This window comes from Crinia signifera, chromosome 6 (genome assembly GCF_055691185.1).
Source record: "Crinia signifera chromosome 6, ASM5569118v1, whole genome shotgun sequence".
NCBI classification, from domain to species: domain Eukaryota; kingdom Metazoa; phylum Chordata; class Amphibia; order Anura; family Myobatrachidae; genus Crinia; species Crinia signifera.
Window position 1 is genome coordinate 209,931,540 of NC_139222.1, and position 17,505 is coordinate 209,949,044.

At 44.6% G+C, this 17,505-nt stretch overlaps 1 protein-coding gene across 3 annotated transcripts in view; it reads left to right on the forward strand.

Moving 5' to 3' along the window:
- Nucleotides 1-17,505, forward strand: part of SDK2 (sidekick cell adhesion molecule 2) — a 561,876-nt gene that overhangs the window by 463,405 nt on the left and 80,966 nt on the right. For all 3 annotated transcript variants that reach the window (XM_083148750.1, XM_083148751.1, XM_083148752.1), the window contains exons 17-18: nt 2,867-3,048; nt 4,495-4,610. In XM_083148750.1, the coding sequence (XP_083004876.1) occupies nt 2,867-3,048; nt 4,495-4,610 (298 nt within the window). The remainder of the gene's footprint in view (nt 1-2,866; nt 3,049-4,494; nt 4,611-17,505) is intronic.

Below are 17,505 nucleotides of genomic sequence, written 5' to 3' on the forward strand. Positions count from 1 at the left end.
TGTGCAGATTAGCGAGAAGCGAAGTTTGGCGCGGAGCTGTACGGAGACTTATTGTGAGACACATAGAAAATATTAATGCACAACCAGGGATGAGTCCACGTCAATCTCCAACCTTGGTGCAACTTACCATTTTGCATTAAAAAGTTGATTATGCATGGGGCAGGGTTGGCTGGTTTATATCATGGTTTAACCCCTTCAGTGGCAGTCCCGGAAATTTTCCAGGCCACGCTGCGGTGCCGCAGCGGGCAGTCCCGGAAAATTTCTGGCCATGCCACAAATCTACAGGTGTGCGCCAGTGGTGCCTGCAGGTGTGCACCACTGGCGCATCACCTCACCAGCGACCCCCACCAGGCCGCTCCCTCCCCACCTCCACTGTTGTAACCCCCTCACCTTCGCTCCGGCAATCTTACGCCGGAGCTCCCCTGCTGCCGTCATTACTTCAGGAGAGACGGCTACAGGATCGGGGATGTTCGGCACGGCTAGGGGGACTCAGGATCGCTCGGGTATTCGGGTGCCCGAGTCCTCCAGAGCCGCCCCGAACATCCCTGAGCCTGTCGCCTGCTGCCGGTCACTGTGCTGCTATGATCAGCAGCGGCAGCAGCAGCAGGGGAGCTCCACTGAAGACCGCTGGAGCGGAGGTGCTGAGGGGGTTCACAGGAGGGGAGGGGAGCGCTGGGAGTCATCTACCCCATCAGTGGATGGTTTTTCTGGGACAGGAAAAACCTGTCCTATTTAGGTACTCCTGCCTCAGAAAAACCCACCACTGAAGGGGTTAAAGAAAGAAAACATTTTAATATGCTATGACTACAGGTAGGGCACTGTGAATTTAAAAAAAAGCCTATTATACTTACAAAAAACTGTGTTTTTATTCAAAATGTTTAATGCAGTGCCAAAGTTACTGTGAGAGATGTCTAAAAATAGCAGGGCCATAGTTGAGGAATATGAATCACTTTAGTTACTGCCAGCAAAGGAAGTCAATTCATTGAAGTTTAGTTATATATTACACCCAAAGGAAAACAGCCACTGTGAGCCAGGCTGGTAGTTTTTGTGGATATTTTGCAGCAACTTTGGCACTCAAAGGGTTAATCGGGTGTGTGTGTGTGTGTGTGTGTCTGTGTCTGTGTGCGTGTTTCTCTGAAAAGTGCCTTTGCACTTTCCATTTTGTATTATTCTTCAGATTTAATCACTGTAAGAAGTAACAACTAGGACTACGGGGAAACCTTCACGTGGGTGGGGAGATGCTGTAGTGTTCTGAGCGATGCTAAATGTATCAGTGCTGAGGCCAGTGTTCTCCGATGAGAACACTGGCACTGACACTGGCGATTATAGAGTCATCCAGCATGCTGATTATTAATCACTGGCCGATAGCACTGCCCATCGCCATAGCCCCTACACACACAGCGATGTAGAGGCATTTTCTAAGGGATCTAGTTTAAATATTTTATTCTGTAGTGTATTGTACAGAGAAGCAGGAGCATAGCCAAAGCTTTGTGGGCCCTATTGCAACATTTTGAAGGGGCCCTGTTCTAATGCTTCTAGAGAGAGACACAGCTCCATAGCAGTTGTTCATTTTATGCCCCATAATAGTGCCCTAGTTCATTTTCTGAACAATGGTAGTGCCCCAGTTAATGTTATGCTGGATAGTAGTGCCCTACTTTATGAACAACCATAGTGCTCTAGTTCCTATTATGTCCCTTCGTAGGGCTGCCAGTAGCCCTATTTCAAATTATGCCACAATCCAGTATCCCTAGTTCATATTATGCCACACTATAGTGCCTCCATTTCATATCGTGCCACATTACATTGCCCCTGTTCATATTCTGTAAAATTATAATGCCCTACAGTTCGTTTTAAATAACATTAAAATAAACAGGTCCAGGGGCATAAGTAGATATATTGGAGGCCCAAAAGCAAAGTTTGTTAGGGCTCTTTTGTATCACTCAATGGTGAAAATTGGATATAACACTTTTAACGTTCACAGGGAATGTGGCCCCACTCAGCTCTGGGCCTCATAGCAGTAGCACTCCCTGTACCAATTGTCGCTACACCCTTGCACAGAAGGAAGAAAGTCAGAGGGAAATCCAACTACATTTAGGCACACAGCTAATAGCTGGTAGCAAATAATATATAGCAGCCTAATGGCAACCTTTCTTTTGTATCGAAGGGTGCTTTATACACAACATGGGAGAGGGGTACATCTGTTGCCCCAGGGGAGAAGAACAAATAGGGGAGTGGAGTACATCTGACTACACAGGGGTGCAGGCTAGATCAGACACACTATGTGCCTTATTCTAGTTCACTCTTTCTGACAAAATCCTACTTAGATGGACAAAACCATGTGCACTGCAGGTGGGGCAGATGTAAAATCTGCAGAGAGAATTAGATTTGGGTGAGTTATTTTGTTTCTGTGCAGGGTAAATACTGGCTGCTTTATTTCTACACTGCAATATAGATCTCACTTTGAATTAAAACCCCACCCAAATCGAATTCTCTCTGCACAAGTAGCATCTGCCCCACCTGCAGTGCACATGGTTTTGTCCATCTAAGAAGGATTTTGTCAGAAAGAGTGAACTAGAATAACCCCCTATAGGAGCAAGGTTTATCAGATATGCCATGCGACAAGGGTAGATCAAACATGCCAGGAGACAGGGGAACAGCTGGCATATAGGGGGAGAATGCTGTAAAGTAGACTCAAGTTTTATGAGAATCCAAAACAACAGAGTTGGCTCTATGTATATTGATAAAGAATATTTTAAGATAAAGAAGTTGTCAGCACCATCACTGTGACCAATGGAAATGTTCCCTCTATGACTCCCACTGTTCTGTGATTCTGTTTGCATGGAGCTCACTTTTTCTGTTTCTCCAGATACCGGCTCTCCGGCTTGCCTGTAGATTACCAGTACAGGAATCTCTCCAGCCCAGACATAAACAGCCTGCTCCTGGAGGACCTCATTATCTGGACCAATTATGAGATTGAGGTGGCTGCATTTAATAGCGCTGGCTTGGGAGTGTTCAGTGCGAAAGTGACGGAGTGGACCTTGCAGGGAGGTGAGATGACCTGCTACTTTACAGTGTATCAGTGTGCTGTTACTGAATAGAAATCAGGAACGTCACATACTATGGGGCTGATTCGGGGTCTGATGCAGACAGATATGGTCGCAGCTGTATTTGTATGCTAATGCTGTGTCTAATAATCTTCCTACTGCCAGTGACTCTAATCTGTCTCCGTACAACTCAGGACCAGGGTTATTCATGGACTGTAGCAACTGGGACCTATGGGATACAGATGTTCCATACACACAGTCTGGTATTTTAGCAGCTTCACTGCCATATAATCAATTGAATTTCACCAGATCTAAGGCACAAACATTTTTGCACAATCAGCATATCATCCAAATATGTGGTTAGAACTTTGAGTTTGCTTTCATCCATCGTAACAGCTTAGCGTTCATGTTAACCGTTTAAAAGTAAAATTACTGTTTTGAAATATTTTAATATTTAAAAACTGCATAAATTATTTTAGATTAGAGACATTTCTCCAAACTGGGAGTGTCAGGAAAAACGCAGGTGTGCCAAGCCGTTTTCAGGGAGGGTGTGTGATTGTGTGTTGTCAGCTCAGGCCCCGATCATCTCGTTTCTTTCACACTGCCTGAGTAGGTCCAGGGTTTAATGTATGTACAGACTGCCAACACTGGAAAAATCATTTGATGGTGAGAGGGTTGCAAATTGATTTGCAGCAAATCACCAATCTTACTATACTTGCTAACGTGCTGGGAAATGGTGCAGATAATTCAATGTAACTGTATCTACTGTATCTCTCATTCCTTTTATGTGGGCTAGATGAAATGAGGGAGATTGCTAGACTAATGAGGGAGAGAGGGAGATCGCTGTTATTTCAGGGAGTCTCCTGCACAATGCAGGAGGGTAGGCAACTACTGTATGTATGGTAGGGAAATCCACAAATTGGCAGCAGCGCAAGAGAATTCTTGTTGCCAGATATTGAAGATATGTGTAGTGAAAAGGTGATTCAGAAAATAAGTGTATCACAAAGACCAATGCAATGGAGGGTGTATAGGAGAAGAGTGCCAACTAAATACAAAGCAAAATATTACGTTTCAGTTGTCAGAGAGTAGCGTAAGATCATCTGTAGGTGGTAAATCAACTTAATTAAATTGATACTGTTATATAAAAAGATGCTCTTAAATCATTAATGCATTGCTGCCAGTGACATGTACAAGCATCTGCAGGAACAGCCCAGGTTGTAGTGAAGAGTAAAGTACTGATTATAATGTTGATGTTCCCGCAGTCAGCATTATACCAGAAGCAGTTGTGTTTTGTTTATGGGAGAAATGCATGTAACATTGTTTATTAGTGCAGTTATGTTATGTAAACAGATTTGTCATTTGTCATTGATTTTTCTATTTGTGCTGTTGGATTGTGTTTCATATATTGTGTGACCTTTTCATAAGTCTAATAACTCACCTCTACTTTCAGTACCAACTGTAGCCCCTGGCAATGTAAAGGCAGAAGCTGTTAATTCAACCACCATCCGTTTCACCTGGAGCCCACCTAGCCCTCAGTTTGTGAACGGGATCAATAAGGGATACAAGGTAATGTGTAATGATGTACAACATTCATATACAGAACAGACTTGCACTGTAAACCTGCATCCTTAATCACCAAATACCGAGTATTGAGGAGCTCTTTTGCTCTGCAGAGTGTTCTTGCATTCTTTGACACTAAATTGACAAGATTTTCTGGCCATTTGTCAGAGAATATGAATGATAACGCACAAACTTTTCTTTCACTTATGGTTAGTGGTTGGGTGAAGCCATTTATTGTCAAACAACTGTGTTTACTCTTTTTAAATCATAATGACAACAGAAACTACCCAAATGACTGATCAAAAGTTTACATACCCTGGAGATTTTGGCCTGACAACATGCACACAAGTTGATACAAATGGGTTTGAATCGCTACTTATACTGCTTTCACATTGCAGAAATGGGTAATGACCCGGTATTCTTAAATGGGACTTTAAAACGGGTCTGAGCCTTGAGACCTTTCACATTGCAGGTGAAAACCGTTTTAAAAATCATTTAATACCATTCAAACATTCACGTTTCAAGCCATTGAAATAGAGCCATTCACACTGCCTAAAAAACGGCTTTAAAACGTGTAGGACTCTGCTTTTTAACCGTGTTGAAATACCAGTTAACTTTAACCGGTAAATCAACTCTGGCACTTTCACATTGCAGCCTTAAACGTTTTAAAATGGGAAAAAAACGGCAATATACCGTTTTAAAAGTGCGATGTGAAAGGGGTATAAAGGTAACCATCCTCACCTGTAATGTGTTTGCTTGTAATCAGTGTGTGTATATAAAAGGTCAGTGAGTTTTCTTTTTATTTTCTTTTATGTTTGGTTGATGTGAGTTCCTATCTGTTCATTCTGTTTTACATTTGAATAGAAATGTACATCAATATATTATACATTGCTATACTATTTCTATGTTGCGATAAAGATAGAACTCTATATTTTACTTATGCTACTATATGTATCCACATAAGCAAGAGAGACGGAGAAGGATCATATCAGCTTTTATTTCAAATTACTGATGTACTATTTAACATTATCATATACTTATACTGTACAACGTGATCCTATGTTTTCAATATGTAATTCATGCTTAGAACAAATGTACATTTCCTGTATGTGTTTATACAAGTGCTTTAATAAAAACATTTGAAAAAAGAAAAAGAAAAATCCACAAATAACTTCAGATGGAATACAAAAAAAAAGTGGTGTGGTTGTTTCAAGATGCACAATAAGGAGGCATGTGAAGAAAAATGGTCTGCATGGTCGAGTCACCAGAAGAAAGCCATTACTATGCAAATGCCACAAAGCATCCCGCTTACAATACTCCAAACAACAAAGAGACAAGCCTCAAAACTTCTGGAACAAAGTAATTTGGAGCGATGAGACCAAAATTGAACTTTTTGGCCACAACCATAAACGTTACATTTGGAGAGGAGTCAACAAGGCCTATGATGAAAGGTACCATTCCTACTGTGAAACAAGGAGGTGGATCGCCGATGTTTTGGGATGTGTGAGCTACACTGGAAACAAAATTGATGGCAAGATGAATGCAGCTTATCAGAAAATACTGGTGGAAAATTTGCACTCATCAGCCCGGAAGCTGCGCATGGGACATACTTGGATGTTCCAACATGACAATGATCCAAAACACAAGGCTAAATCGACCTGTCATTGGCTACAGCAGAATAAAGTGAAGGTTCTGGAGTGGCCATCTCAGTCTCCTGACTTCAATATCATGGAGCCAGTCAGAGGAGATCTCGAACGTGCATTTCATGCAAGACAGCCCAAGAATGTACAGGAACTGGAGGCTTTACCATCTGAGAAAATAAAGAGCCTTATCCACAACTACCACAAAAGACTTCAAGCTGTCATTGCTGTTAAAGGGGGCAATATATTAAGAACTGGGGTATGTAAACTTTTGATCAGAGTCATTTGGGTAGTTTCTGTTGTCATTATGATTTAAAAAGAGGGTACTTATGTAGTATCTGGGCGCCCGATTTTTTGATTGTATGCCTTAAGTTAAGGCATACAATCAGATGCGATGCGATATCGCATCGCATCCGACCATATCGCATGCGATGCGATGCAATGACCCGATTTTTCCATAGGATTCAATGTTAAAATGGACTGAGTCCATTTTAACATGGAATTCAATGGGAAAAAGGGGTCCTTTTCATACCCCTACTATCCAAGTGGGCATGGAGTTGGATATAAACCTGTGGCGAGCGTAGCAAGGCGAGCGTAGCGAGCCCCGCGAGGGAACACAGAATACCGTCCCCTCGCGAGGCTCGCCACGCTTCGGGCTCGGTGGCTCGCTACGCTCGCCACAGGTTTATATCCAACTCCATGCCCACTTCGATAGTAGGGGTATGAAAAGGACCCCTTTTTCCCATTGAATTCTATGTTAAAATGGACTCAGACCATTTTAACATTGAATCCTCTGGGAAAATCGGGTCCATCGCATCGCATCCAATTTGGTCGGATACGATGCGATGCGATGTGCCCGATCCGACCCGATTTCTAAATTGGGCGCCTAGATACTACATAAGTACCAAAAAGAGTAAACAGTTGTTTGACAATAAATGGCTTCATCCAACCACTAACCATGAGTGAAAGAAAAGGTTGTGAGTTATCATTCATATTCTCTGACAAATGGCCAGAAAAATTACAAATTCTACTAGGGTATGTAAACTTATGAGCACAACTGTATACGACCATAGCATATCATGATGAAGAGCTGACAGAACATACAGATGGAGCCGGGCTCCCTCTTGCTGGCTCTGCTGGCGATCCGCCAGCAGCCCGGCACGCCATATGACTGAGACGCGCGTGCGTCTCACACGCACGCGCGTCTCAGTTTCCGGGCAGCGGGGCAACGGGAACCCTGTCCGTCTCCGCTTCAGGGAGATAGACAGTGGGGAGGTGGTGGGGGGAACGGGGAGGCGGTGGGGACCCCGGGTGACCGCCGGCAAGCCGGCGGGGACCTGGGGGAAGCACCATCGGAAGGGGACGCGCACATCACGTGCGCGTGCGTCCCCTTTCGCAGAGCAGATGGCGGCTGGCGGGGGATGGCGGCTGGTGATTCTGCCGCCATCCCCTGCAAAGACAATGCCGGCTCCATCTGTACTAGCATAAAACTATAGGTGACTCTCTTTGAACTAGACTATTCCAAATCTCATCTTCATACGTTAGAATTGTGTGGTTCTATGTATTGTATTCATAGAATGCCCATTATTTATTTACACACCATCTCTGAGCATTTGCAATCTAATCTATACTTTTGAAGGTTTTTTTGTTTTTTTTTTCATTTTACACGCTAAAATTTAAATACCCAATGTACATAATTCAAGTTTCAGTAAGCATTTGCATACCATCCGGAAAGGTTGCACCTAATTGCATTTCTATGCTAACATTTATAGGGATGGTTTTATTCCAAAGCACCCTGAACTAGGTGTGTTCCTGCAGTAAATACAGATAAATTTATGTATATACATTACATTGGCTGCATTATTACACCCTGCTGTATCTAATTATACACATTGCATTGGCTGCATTATTATACCCACCTGCTGTATCTAATTATACACATTACACTGGCTGGGTTATTACACCCTGCTGTATCTAATTATACACATTGCACTGGCTGCATTATTACACCCTGCTGTATCTAATTATACACATTGCACTGGCTGCATTATTATACCCCCCTGCTGTATCTAATTATACACATTGCACTGGCTGCATTATTACACCCTGCTGTATCTAATTATACACATTACACTGGCTGCATTATTACACCCTGCTGTATCTAATTATACACATTGCACTGGCTGCATTATTACACCCTGCTGTATCTAATTATACACATTGCCAGAGCCGGCCCTAGCCCAAAGGATGCTCTAGGCAAGATTTTGGCTGGTGCCCCCTAGCACCGCCACTAGTTCCGCCTCTGACCCTGCTCCCCTTTCCCAGCACAATCAACCCTCATCATTTTGGTGCTCCTACCCGCAATATTTTAAATAGAAACAGTGCTCACATTCGGTGTGCAGCCCAAACAGGGGTGTGTTCTTGCTGGGAAGGGGCATGGCCACACAATAGTACCCCCAATTCAAATTATGCCACACAGTAGTGCAACTTTATTCACATTATATCATGCGATGGTGTCCCTTATTCAAGTTACATCACACAATAGTACCACTTTACCTTATGTACATTAGTCCTCACATTATACCCTTAGAAAAAAATCCTGAGAAAATATTGTATTATAAGCACCTCCATGGCCACGCTGCAACCCAGCACAAAGCAGTGTGTGCTGGGAAGAGGAGAAGAGCTGCAGCTGCTGCTGTCACTTAAGGGGAGGGGGTCCGGGGCCCCCACTGGGCCCTTCCTTCAGACTTTAGCCTGGGTAATTTGTACCCCCTAACCCTTTCTCTCGGCACCCCTGATAATACCACACAGTAATGCCCCTTACACATGACATACATTATTAATGTCCTTATAACCATAATGCCCCTTACACATCATGCCAACCTTTATTAATGCCCTTCATACACATAATGACACACATGATGCCCCATACACATATGGTGCAAATTATTAATGCACACAAGGAGCTTCCAATGATTAAAATGATATGCGGCATGCCTATATTCTGTGTGCGACTGTGGCTGTACCTGCATACGGAATGCTATGTTACAGTGATTTCCATGAATACACTATTTCATATGCAGATACAGCCTCACTCACACGCAGAATATAGGCATGCTGCATATCATTTTAATCAGCAGAAGCTGCTGATGCCCCTAGGCATTCCAAATGCCCTAGGCAATTGCCTAGTTTGCCTATGCCTAAGGCCGGCTCTGCACATTGCACTGGCTTCACTATTACATTCTGCTGGATTTACTAAAGGTGCCCGTACACGTTACAATTATAGTACAGGTTGAGTATCCCTTATCCAAAATGCTCGGGACCAGGAGAATTTTGGATAACGGATTATTCCATATTTCGGAATATTTTAATATTTCAATGATGTATTTTGAAGTATCTTAGTATCTTGCATTTATGCTGTATAAACACATAAAATACACACAAATATATTTTATTACCACATAAAATACACACAAATATATTTTATTTGTTCAAAAAACAAGGTTTCAAAACATGAAACAAAATGTGTGTACTATCTCAGCACTGAATTTGAATGCCAAGCAATCATTGTCTTGCACATATATAGTGCCAGTTACATATCATGTCACCAGTAGTGCTGTTACAAATGTCCCCAGTGAGTTTTTAGCAAAAAAAACTTTCTGGAATGTCTGGTTTTCTGAATAATTTGGATAACGGATATTCGGATACGGGATACTCGACCTGTATACAATATCGCATCTCAGTCTTGCGTATCGCATGTGCAGGAGCTTCTTCAGTACTGCGCATGCACTGTTCCCCCGTCTCTGTGGGCTGCTTTTGCAGCAGTTCAGAGGCATATTCAGGGTCCAGCGCATGAGCAGTATCGTCCTCGTTCTGTTCATGTGCAGAACTCAGTTTTTATGGGCTGCTGCCCATAAAGAGGCACCCTGGAGGAAGGGAACACCTCCCAATGGGACTGCCTTGGGTGAATGGCAGTTCAGACTTCCAATAGGAAGTCACTGCCAGTCACAATGAAGCCAGAGCAGTCTCACTGAGAACAGTGGTGGATTTTACTTGGAGGGGCTGCAGCCCATAGGTAAAAAACGCCACTGGGCAGCGGTATTATGATTGCATATATCCCAACCAACGGGATGTTAACCACATGTAATGTGAGTGTATACAGCTAACGTTTTCTTGTATTTGGCCACTATAGCAGGCGGATGTACATCTAGCCTACATTCACCCCATTTCTTAGCTCCTCTCATCGGATGTTACAGCAGGGTTGCCGACTTTTAACCCCTTCCCGACATTTGACGTACATGTACGTCATGGTCGGGAAGTACTTCCCGACATTTGACGTACATGTACGTCATGACTTCAAACTGTCACTGCGTCTAGAGACGCAGTGACAGTTAGGTGATGTCTGCTGTCCCTGACAGCAGACATCCCCCCTCGTCGCCCAGGGGGGGCAGGGGTGCCCCCCCCGGTCGGCGATCGCTGTGATTGGCTGTTCAAATCTGAACAGCCATTCACAGCGTTTCCTGTGTTACCGGCGGCTAAGCCGCTCGGTAACACAGGGATCGGTGGTGATCGGTGCAGCACCGATCACCACCGAGCGGCAGCACCCCCCTCCCACCCGCCGGGCACTCACCCGGCAGCAGCAGCAGCTCCAGCGGCTCCACCGCTACGTCCGGAGCGCACGCTGCGCTCCCCTCCTCCCCCCTCCCCCCCGCAGCAGCAGCAGCAGCAGCAGCAGCATCATGCTGCTGCTGGAAAAGTTAAAAAATAAAATAAAATAAAAAAAAATGTGCAAATGTGTGTGTATATATATATATATATATATATATATATATATACACACACATATATATATATATATATATGTGTGTGTATATATATGTATATATATGTATATATATATATATACACACATATATATATATATATATATGTGTGTGTGTGTGTGTGTGTGTGTGTGTGTGTGCGTATACCGCACCGATCACCTACGATCGCCAGCCCCCCCCCCCTCCCACCCGGCAGCCCCCCTCCCTCCCACCCACCCGGCTGCCGCAGCGCCAGCACCCCTCCCACCCCCCCGCCAGCCGCAGCGCCAGCCCCCCTCCCAAAGCTGGTGACCAAAATGGGGTCACTTGTGGGGGGGTTCCACTGTATTGGTGCTTCGGGGGTCTTGCTAATGCGACATAGCACCCGCCATTCATTCCACCACCAAAAATCACTCCTTCCCTTCTGAGTCCTGCCATGCACCCAACTGGTATTTTTTGGTCACATGTGAGGCATTGCCGTACCCGGGAGAAATTGGGGCACAGATTTTGGGGTGCTTTGTCTCCTTCATTCCTTGTGAAAATTAAAAATTTTGAGCCAGAACTGCATTTTTGTGTAAAAAAATAAATTTTTTTACACAAAAATGCAGATCTGGCTCAAAATTTTTCATTTTCACAAGGAATGAAGGAGACAAAGCACCCCAAAATCTGTGCCCCAATTTCTCCCGGGTACGGCAATGCCTCACATGTGACCAAAAAATACCAGTTGGGTGCATGGCAGGACTCAGAAGGGAAGGAGTGATTTTTGGATTTTGCAGCACAGATTCTGGTTGAATGACCCCCGAAACACCCATACAGTGGAACCCCCCCACAAGTGACCCCATTTTGCAAACTACACCCCTCAGGGAATTCATCTAGGGGTATAGAGTACATTTCAAACCCCCCGGGGTTTCACCAATTTTGATACAACTGAGCTGTGAAAATGAAAAATTATTTTTTTTCATTTTCACTGCCCAGTTGTACCACAATTGGTGAAACCCCTGGGGGTTTGAAATGTACACTATACCCCTAGATGAATTCCCTGAGGGGTGTAGTTTGCAAAATGGGGTCACTTGTGGGGGGGTTCCTAACTTTTAGCATCTTATGGTGCCTAGAAACCTACATGGTGCCTAAAAAATAATCTCATAAAAAGGAGGCTCCAAAATCAAGTAGGTGCTCCTTCTATTATGAAGCCGGTGGTTTGGTCACCGTGCACACTAGGGCCACATATAGGATATTTATGAAAACCAAAGAATTGGGGGAATCAATTTTTAGTCACATTTCTCTAGTAAAATCTACTGTGTTCCTTAGAAAAATGTATTAAAATTGAAAATCCGAAAAAAAAATGAAATTTTGAAATTTCACCTACACTTTGTTTTAATTCCTGTGAAACACCTAAAGGGTTAACAAACTTCCAAAATGCTGTTTTGAATACTGTGAGGGGTGCAGTTTTTGAAATGGCATCATTTATGGGGGTGTCTCACATACAAGTCCCTCAAAGTCACATCAGAACTGAACTGGTCCCTAAAAAAATCAGTGTTTGAAATTTTCTTGAAAATTTGAGAATTTGCTATTCATATTGTAAGCCTCCTAGTGTCCAAAAAAATTAAAAGGAAGTTGAAATAATGATGGAAATATAAAGTAGACATATGGTCTATGTTAGTTATTAACTATTTTGAGTGGTATGATTATTTGTCTCACAAGCAGAAAATTTAACATTTTGCAAATCGCTAAATTTTCCATTTTTTCACGACATTTTGGTATTTTTCACAAAAAAACACAGACTGTATCGACCCAAATTTACCACTAATTTGAAGTACAATGTGTCACGAAAAAACAATCTCAAAATCACTGGGATAAGTAAAAGCAAAAAAAAGTTATCCCCACTTAAGTGAGACATGTCAGATTTGAAAAAAATGGCTCTGTCAGGAACGCAAAAACTAGCTCTGTCAGGAAGGGGTTAAAAGCTTCTCTCCGGGAGAAGCCCGGAGAGGAGACTTTTAGCAGGCGTTCGGGGGCGGGACTTAAACTTGACATCATTAGGCCCCGCCCCCATGAAGGAAAGTTACTCAATTTGCCTATCTCTGTGGAGGGGGCGGGGCTAAATGAGGCGATTATGACACTTTAGCCCTGCCCCCTCCCCCGAGATCTGCAGATAAGGTAATTTAAATGCCGCGGTTAGGGTGGGGAAGCCGCAATCAGGAGGGTGGGAGCCGGGGTCCCCCAGAATCCGGGAGGGTTGCCCACCTTTCCGGGGGGCCAGGAGGGTGACACGATTTTCGGGACCCTCCCGGCCATTCCGGGAGGGTTGGCAACCCTGTGTTACAGTCCTGACATGCTGCAGTATGAGCTTCCAGGAAACAATGGCACAATCTCATCAAATAAACACATAAAAAAGTCATTTATACCACGTCTGGAAGTTTGCCCATTTGTGGCTGACAATATGTACTATGCTGTTGCTACATACGTAAGTGTTGATAAAATAATAATAAATGGCTGTATTCCTGGACATTAAACATAGGAACTGCAATAGCTAAATCCCCTGTCAGAGTTATACATTGCCATGACTTCAACAAACTCCACTTTTTGTCTCTAATTAATTCATATATTCATTTAACAAAGAATTATTGTTATTCAATAGAGGGAAGGGAAGGATGGCCTAATGGCCCCTTGATTACTTCCTATTGCAATTAATCAGCATTTACATTAATTAAACCAATTTACATAAATCCTGTACATGCAGTATGTGCATGTAATTGGCCGAGAACTCGATAGTAATGAAGATATTTAACATCCATATTAAATTGTAATTAGTATTTCTGATTAGGAAATTCCATTCTAAAATCAGTGTCTAATTAGCTGCTCTTGGCCTGTTTCAGTCCTGGCAGTTACATAGCTTTATATGTCTCGTAAATCAGGAGATAACCAGCAAGTAAGAACTCCTTGCTGTTTCTATCCCATTAAGGGAGCAGACAAAATTGAGGGATAATACTTAACTTACATAAAAATACAAACTTATTTCAATTCTATAAGGCTGAGGGGTAAAGAAATCATATTGCCTGCTAACAGGGCCAGAGAGACAGATTTCCTGGGCCCCAGTAAAGTCAGGCGTGATTAGGCAACACCACCTTTAACAATATTGGGAGAAACTAATACTGTGATTGTGTCAGCTAAAGGCAGTGTGTTATATATTTTTTGTCTTCTATAACATTGGCACGCCTCTGCAATACAGCTTACACTAGGGGTTGGCAACATGCGGCCCGACCCTGACTGGTCCGCTGCCTTCCACCTGTGTCCAACACACTGCAGTCCTAACCCGTGCTAGGGATGGCCATCGACTATCGATGTTCCCAAAACATCAATGGTTGGGACCTAGTGCTCGATGTTTTGGGCATCGATCGGTGAGGGTCAAATAGGTCTATGCCATCGATGGACAGCATCGATGGTGATTTTTAATTTTTTCCTTTCAGTCAGTCAGACTGGGTCTCAGTTGGCACTTGGCAGCCAGCTATTATATATGGCCAGGCGTGTGTGCAGTGTCGGCCAGCATCACTGGGCTCGGCTGTTCATAAACTAAACGCCCAGTACAGTGGACCCTGCCCCAGACCACGCCCCCTCATTCTGTCAGTGTCCAGTCCCACTCCCTCCTCTGTTCACATTCGTCTGCCCCCCACCATGCCCCGCTGAAGAACTTCCCCTTCCCCAATTGTACATACTGCTCCATGTGTATTGCAGAATAACGTGACACAACTTACTGGGAAGCTCCAGCTTCCAGTGCAGCAGAAGCCACTGCTAAAGACGGCTGATCCTGGCTGGGCTACACGGTACTGTACAACTACGGTTCGCCCGGCGGCCCGGGTGAGTGTACACATGCGCAGAAGAAATTTCAACTATATTGCAAACCTAGGTAAAGTCTCTACCGCGCATGCGCACATCTTCCGGCGGTACAGCTCTCCCCATTCTTTTGCGCAATGGCGGGAACCATCGATGACTGGTGATAGAATGTTTTATAGCCATTGATGGTTCCTGCCTTAAATGCCATCGATGGCAACCATTGATGGTGTAGGTGTCGATGGCCATCCCTAACCCGTGGTGCCGCTGAGGAGAGCTTGGTCATGGGGGCAGCCGGGGGTTTCCTCTGTGATGTTAGACACAGGGAGGTGTGGGGGAGGAGCCACAGTGATCCAACTTGCGCGTTGGCTACTCTGTTACTGCACAGCTGGGGGGAGAATCAGGCAGTGCCGCCGGGTTCGCCACATGGAGACCTTCCTGCTACATTACCTGTCATGTAGACTGGTCCCATCCATCCTACCCCAGGACATTGCCCCTCTGCTGTGCACTGTCTCTGTGATAGGCTTATTGCCCTGCTCTCTGTCCCTCTAACTTGCCTGCTGCAGTATCTCAGCCAGAGACACAGCATGGGAGCGCTACCTCCTGTATTGCTTATGCCCGTACTGGGTACACTGCACACTACTCACATGCTAGAATGCACATAGGCAGCATGGGTATGCACTGGGTATGCACTGGTCATTAATACAGTGTACCTGCTTTCTGCACAGCCCCAGGCCTCAGCGCTCAGTGGGGGCAGCTCAGAAGGCGGCGGGCTCTGCAGCAGCGGATGCTTTCTTGCTCAGAGCCCAGCAAGCTGTGAGTGGGCTCCCGGCCGTTCATCCAATCGCACTAGTGGATGGGGGCCTTTATGCTTGTAAAGAGACCCCCTCCCACAGCAAAACATAATTTTCTGTCATACTGTGCGGAATAGTGTGAATTTTGGCTCATTCTGTGTGGCATAATGTGATTTATAGCTCAATCTGTGTGGCATAATATGTAAGGGGTCTACTATTGTGTTGCATAGTGTGTATAGAGGGTATATGGTGTGGTACACTACACTCAAGGACACACCCCTTTTGAGTGGCCACACCCTTTCCCAGAGTGCGGCCATGGAATATTTAATGGAAGTGTTAAGTGGCCCCTCAGCTGAATAAATTGCCACCCCTGGCTTACACAAACTGTCAGTCAGAACTCAAAAAGCCTCACCCACACTGTCTCTCATTGCCCACTGGGACAGATGTATTAAGCTTGGTAAAGTTATAAAGTGGTGATCAAGTGGAAAGTGATAACGCACCAGCCAATCCGCTGTGATCACCTTGCGCTTTTTTATCACTTTACCAACCTGAACAATTGCATTCCCTAGCACATTGCCTCTCTGATCCTCTCCCCTTTCCCCACACTTCAATTTTGCTGCCTTTCTCAGCAAGTGTTTGATTATCAGTGGTGGCTACAGAGGTGTGGCTGCAGCACAGTCCAGAATTCAAATAGGGGAGTAACACCAACTGCCATTCCAAACATTGCTGGCTGGGACTCACTAGATGTTAGTGTAATTCTCTGGCGCCACCACTGCTACATATGATAATGGATGTTTGGTGTTGAGTATTTTAATACAGAATGGTTAAATCAGTAGAGATCTTTACTAACATGGTGCAGATACACTACAAAATCATGTAAATTAAGTTTTGTGGGAGATTTAAAGATTAAAGTCCAGATACATATAATGGAATCATTTTGTAGAGGTGACTGAATCCTATCTAGCTCTTTTATTGCATGGATAACACACAGTGGGGCAGATGTATTAAGCCTGGAGAAGAGATAAGCTGGAAATAAAGTGAAACGAGATAAAGCACCAGCCAATGAACTATGTTTGAAAATAACAGTTGGGAGTTTATTGGTTGGTGCTTTATCTCCTTTATCTCCAGTTTATCTCTGCTCCAGGGATAATACATATGCCCCATTGTACTATAAATTTAGGATTAGTCCAAGTTATGATCATGATATATCAGAGCATCATTAGCAAATCAAAATGGCAGCATCTATGAGGATCCCTTCAGAAATTACATACTGTAGTTACATAGTAGGTGAGGCTGAATAAAGACTTGCGTCCATCTAGTTCAGTGGTCGCCAACCCGTCGCTCGCGAGCTACCAGTAGCTCGCCTGAGCAAAACGGGTGGCTCGACCACTATTGCCCGCCTGCAGCTTCCAGAAATAGCCCTGCAGAGATCCAGCCGCCCATGCCCTCCCTCCGCTGCCGCCAAAGCTGCTCCATCATTCAGTCCGTCATACCGCATCATGATCTGTCCTATGTCGGGTAGCGCTGGCGGGCAGGGGGTCCCTGCGGCGTATGTTAAGTCAGTGGCGGGGTCCCTGCAGCGGAGGGGAAGTAGTAACTTCCCCTCCGCTGCAGGGACCCCGCTGCTGACTTAACATACGCCGCAGGGACCCCCTGCCCGCCAGCGCTACCCGACATAGGACAGAGCATCCCGGAATGACGGACTGAATGGTGGAGCAGAATTGGCGGCGGCGGAGGGAGGGCATGGGCTGCTGGATCTCTGCAGGGTTATTTCTGGAAGCTGCAGAAGCAATGCCCTGGAAGCTCCCTCCGAGGAGAAATACTCATTGATTGATAG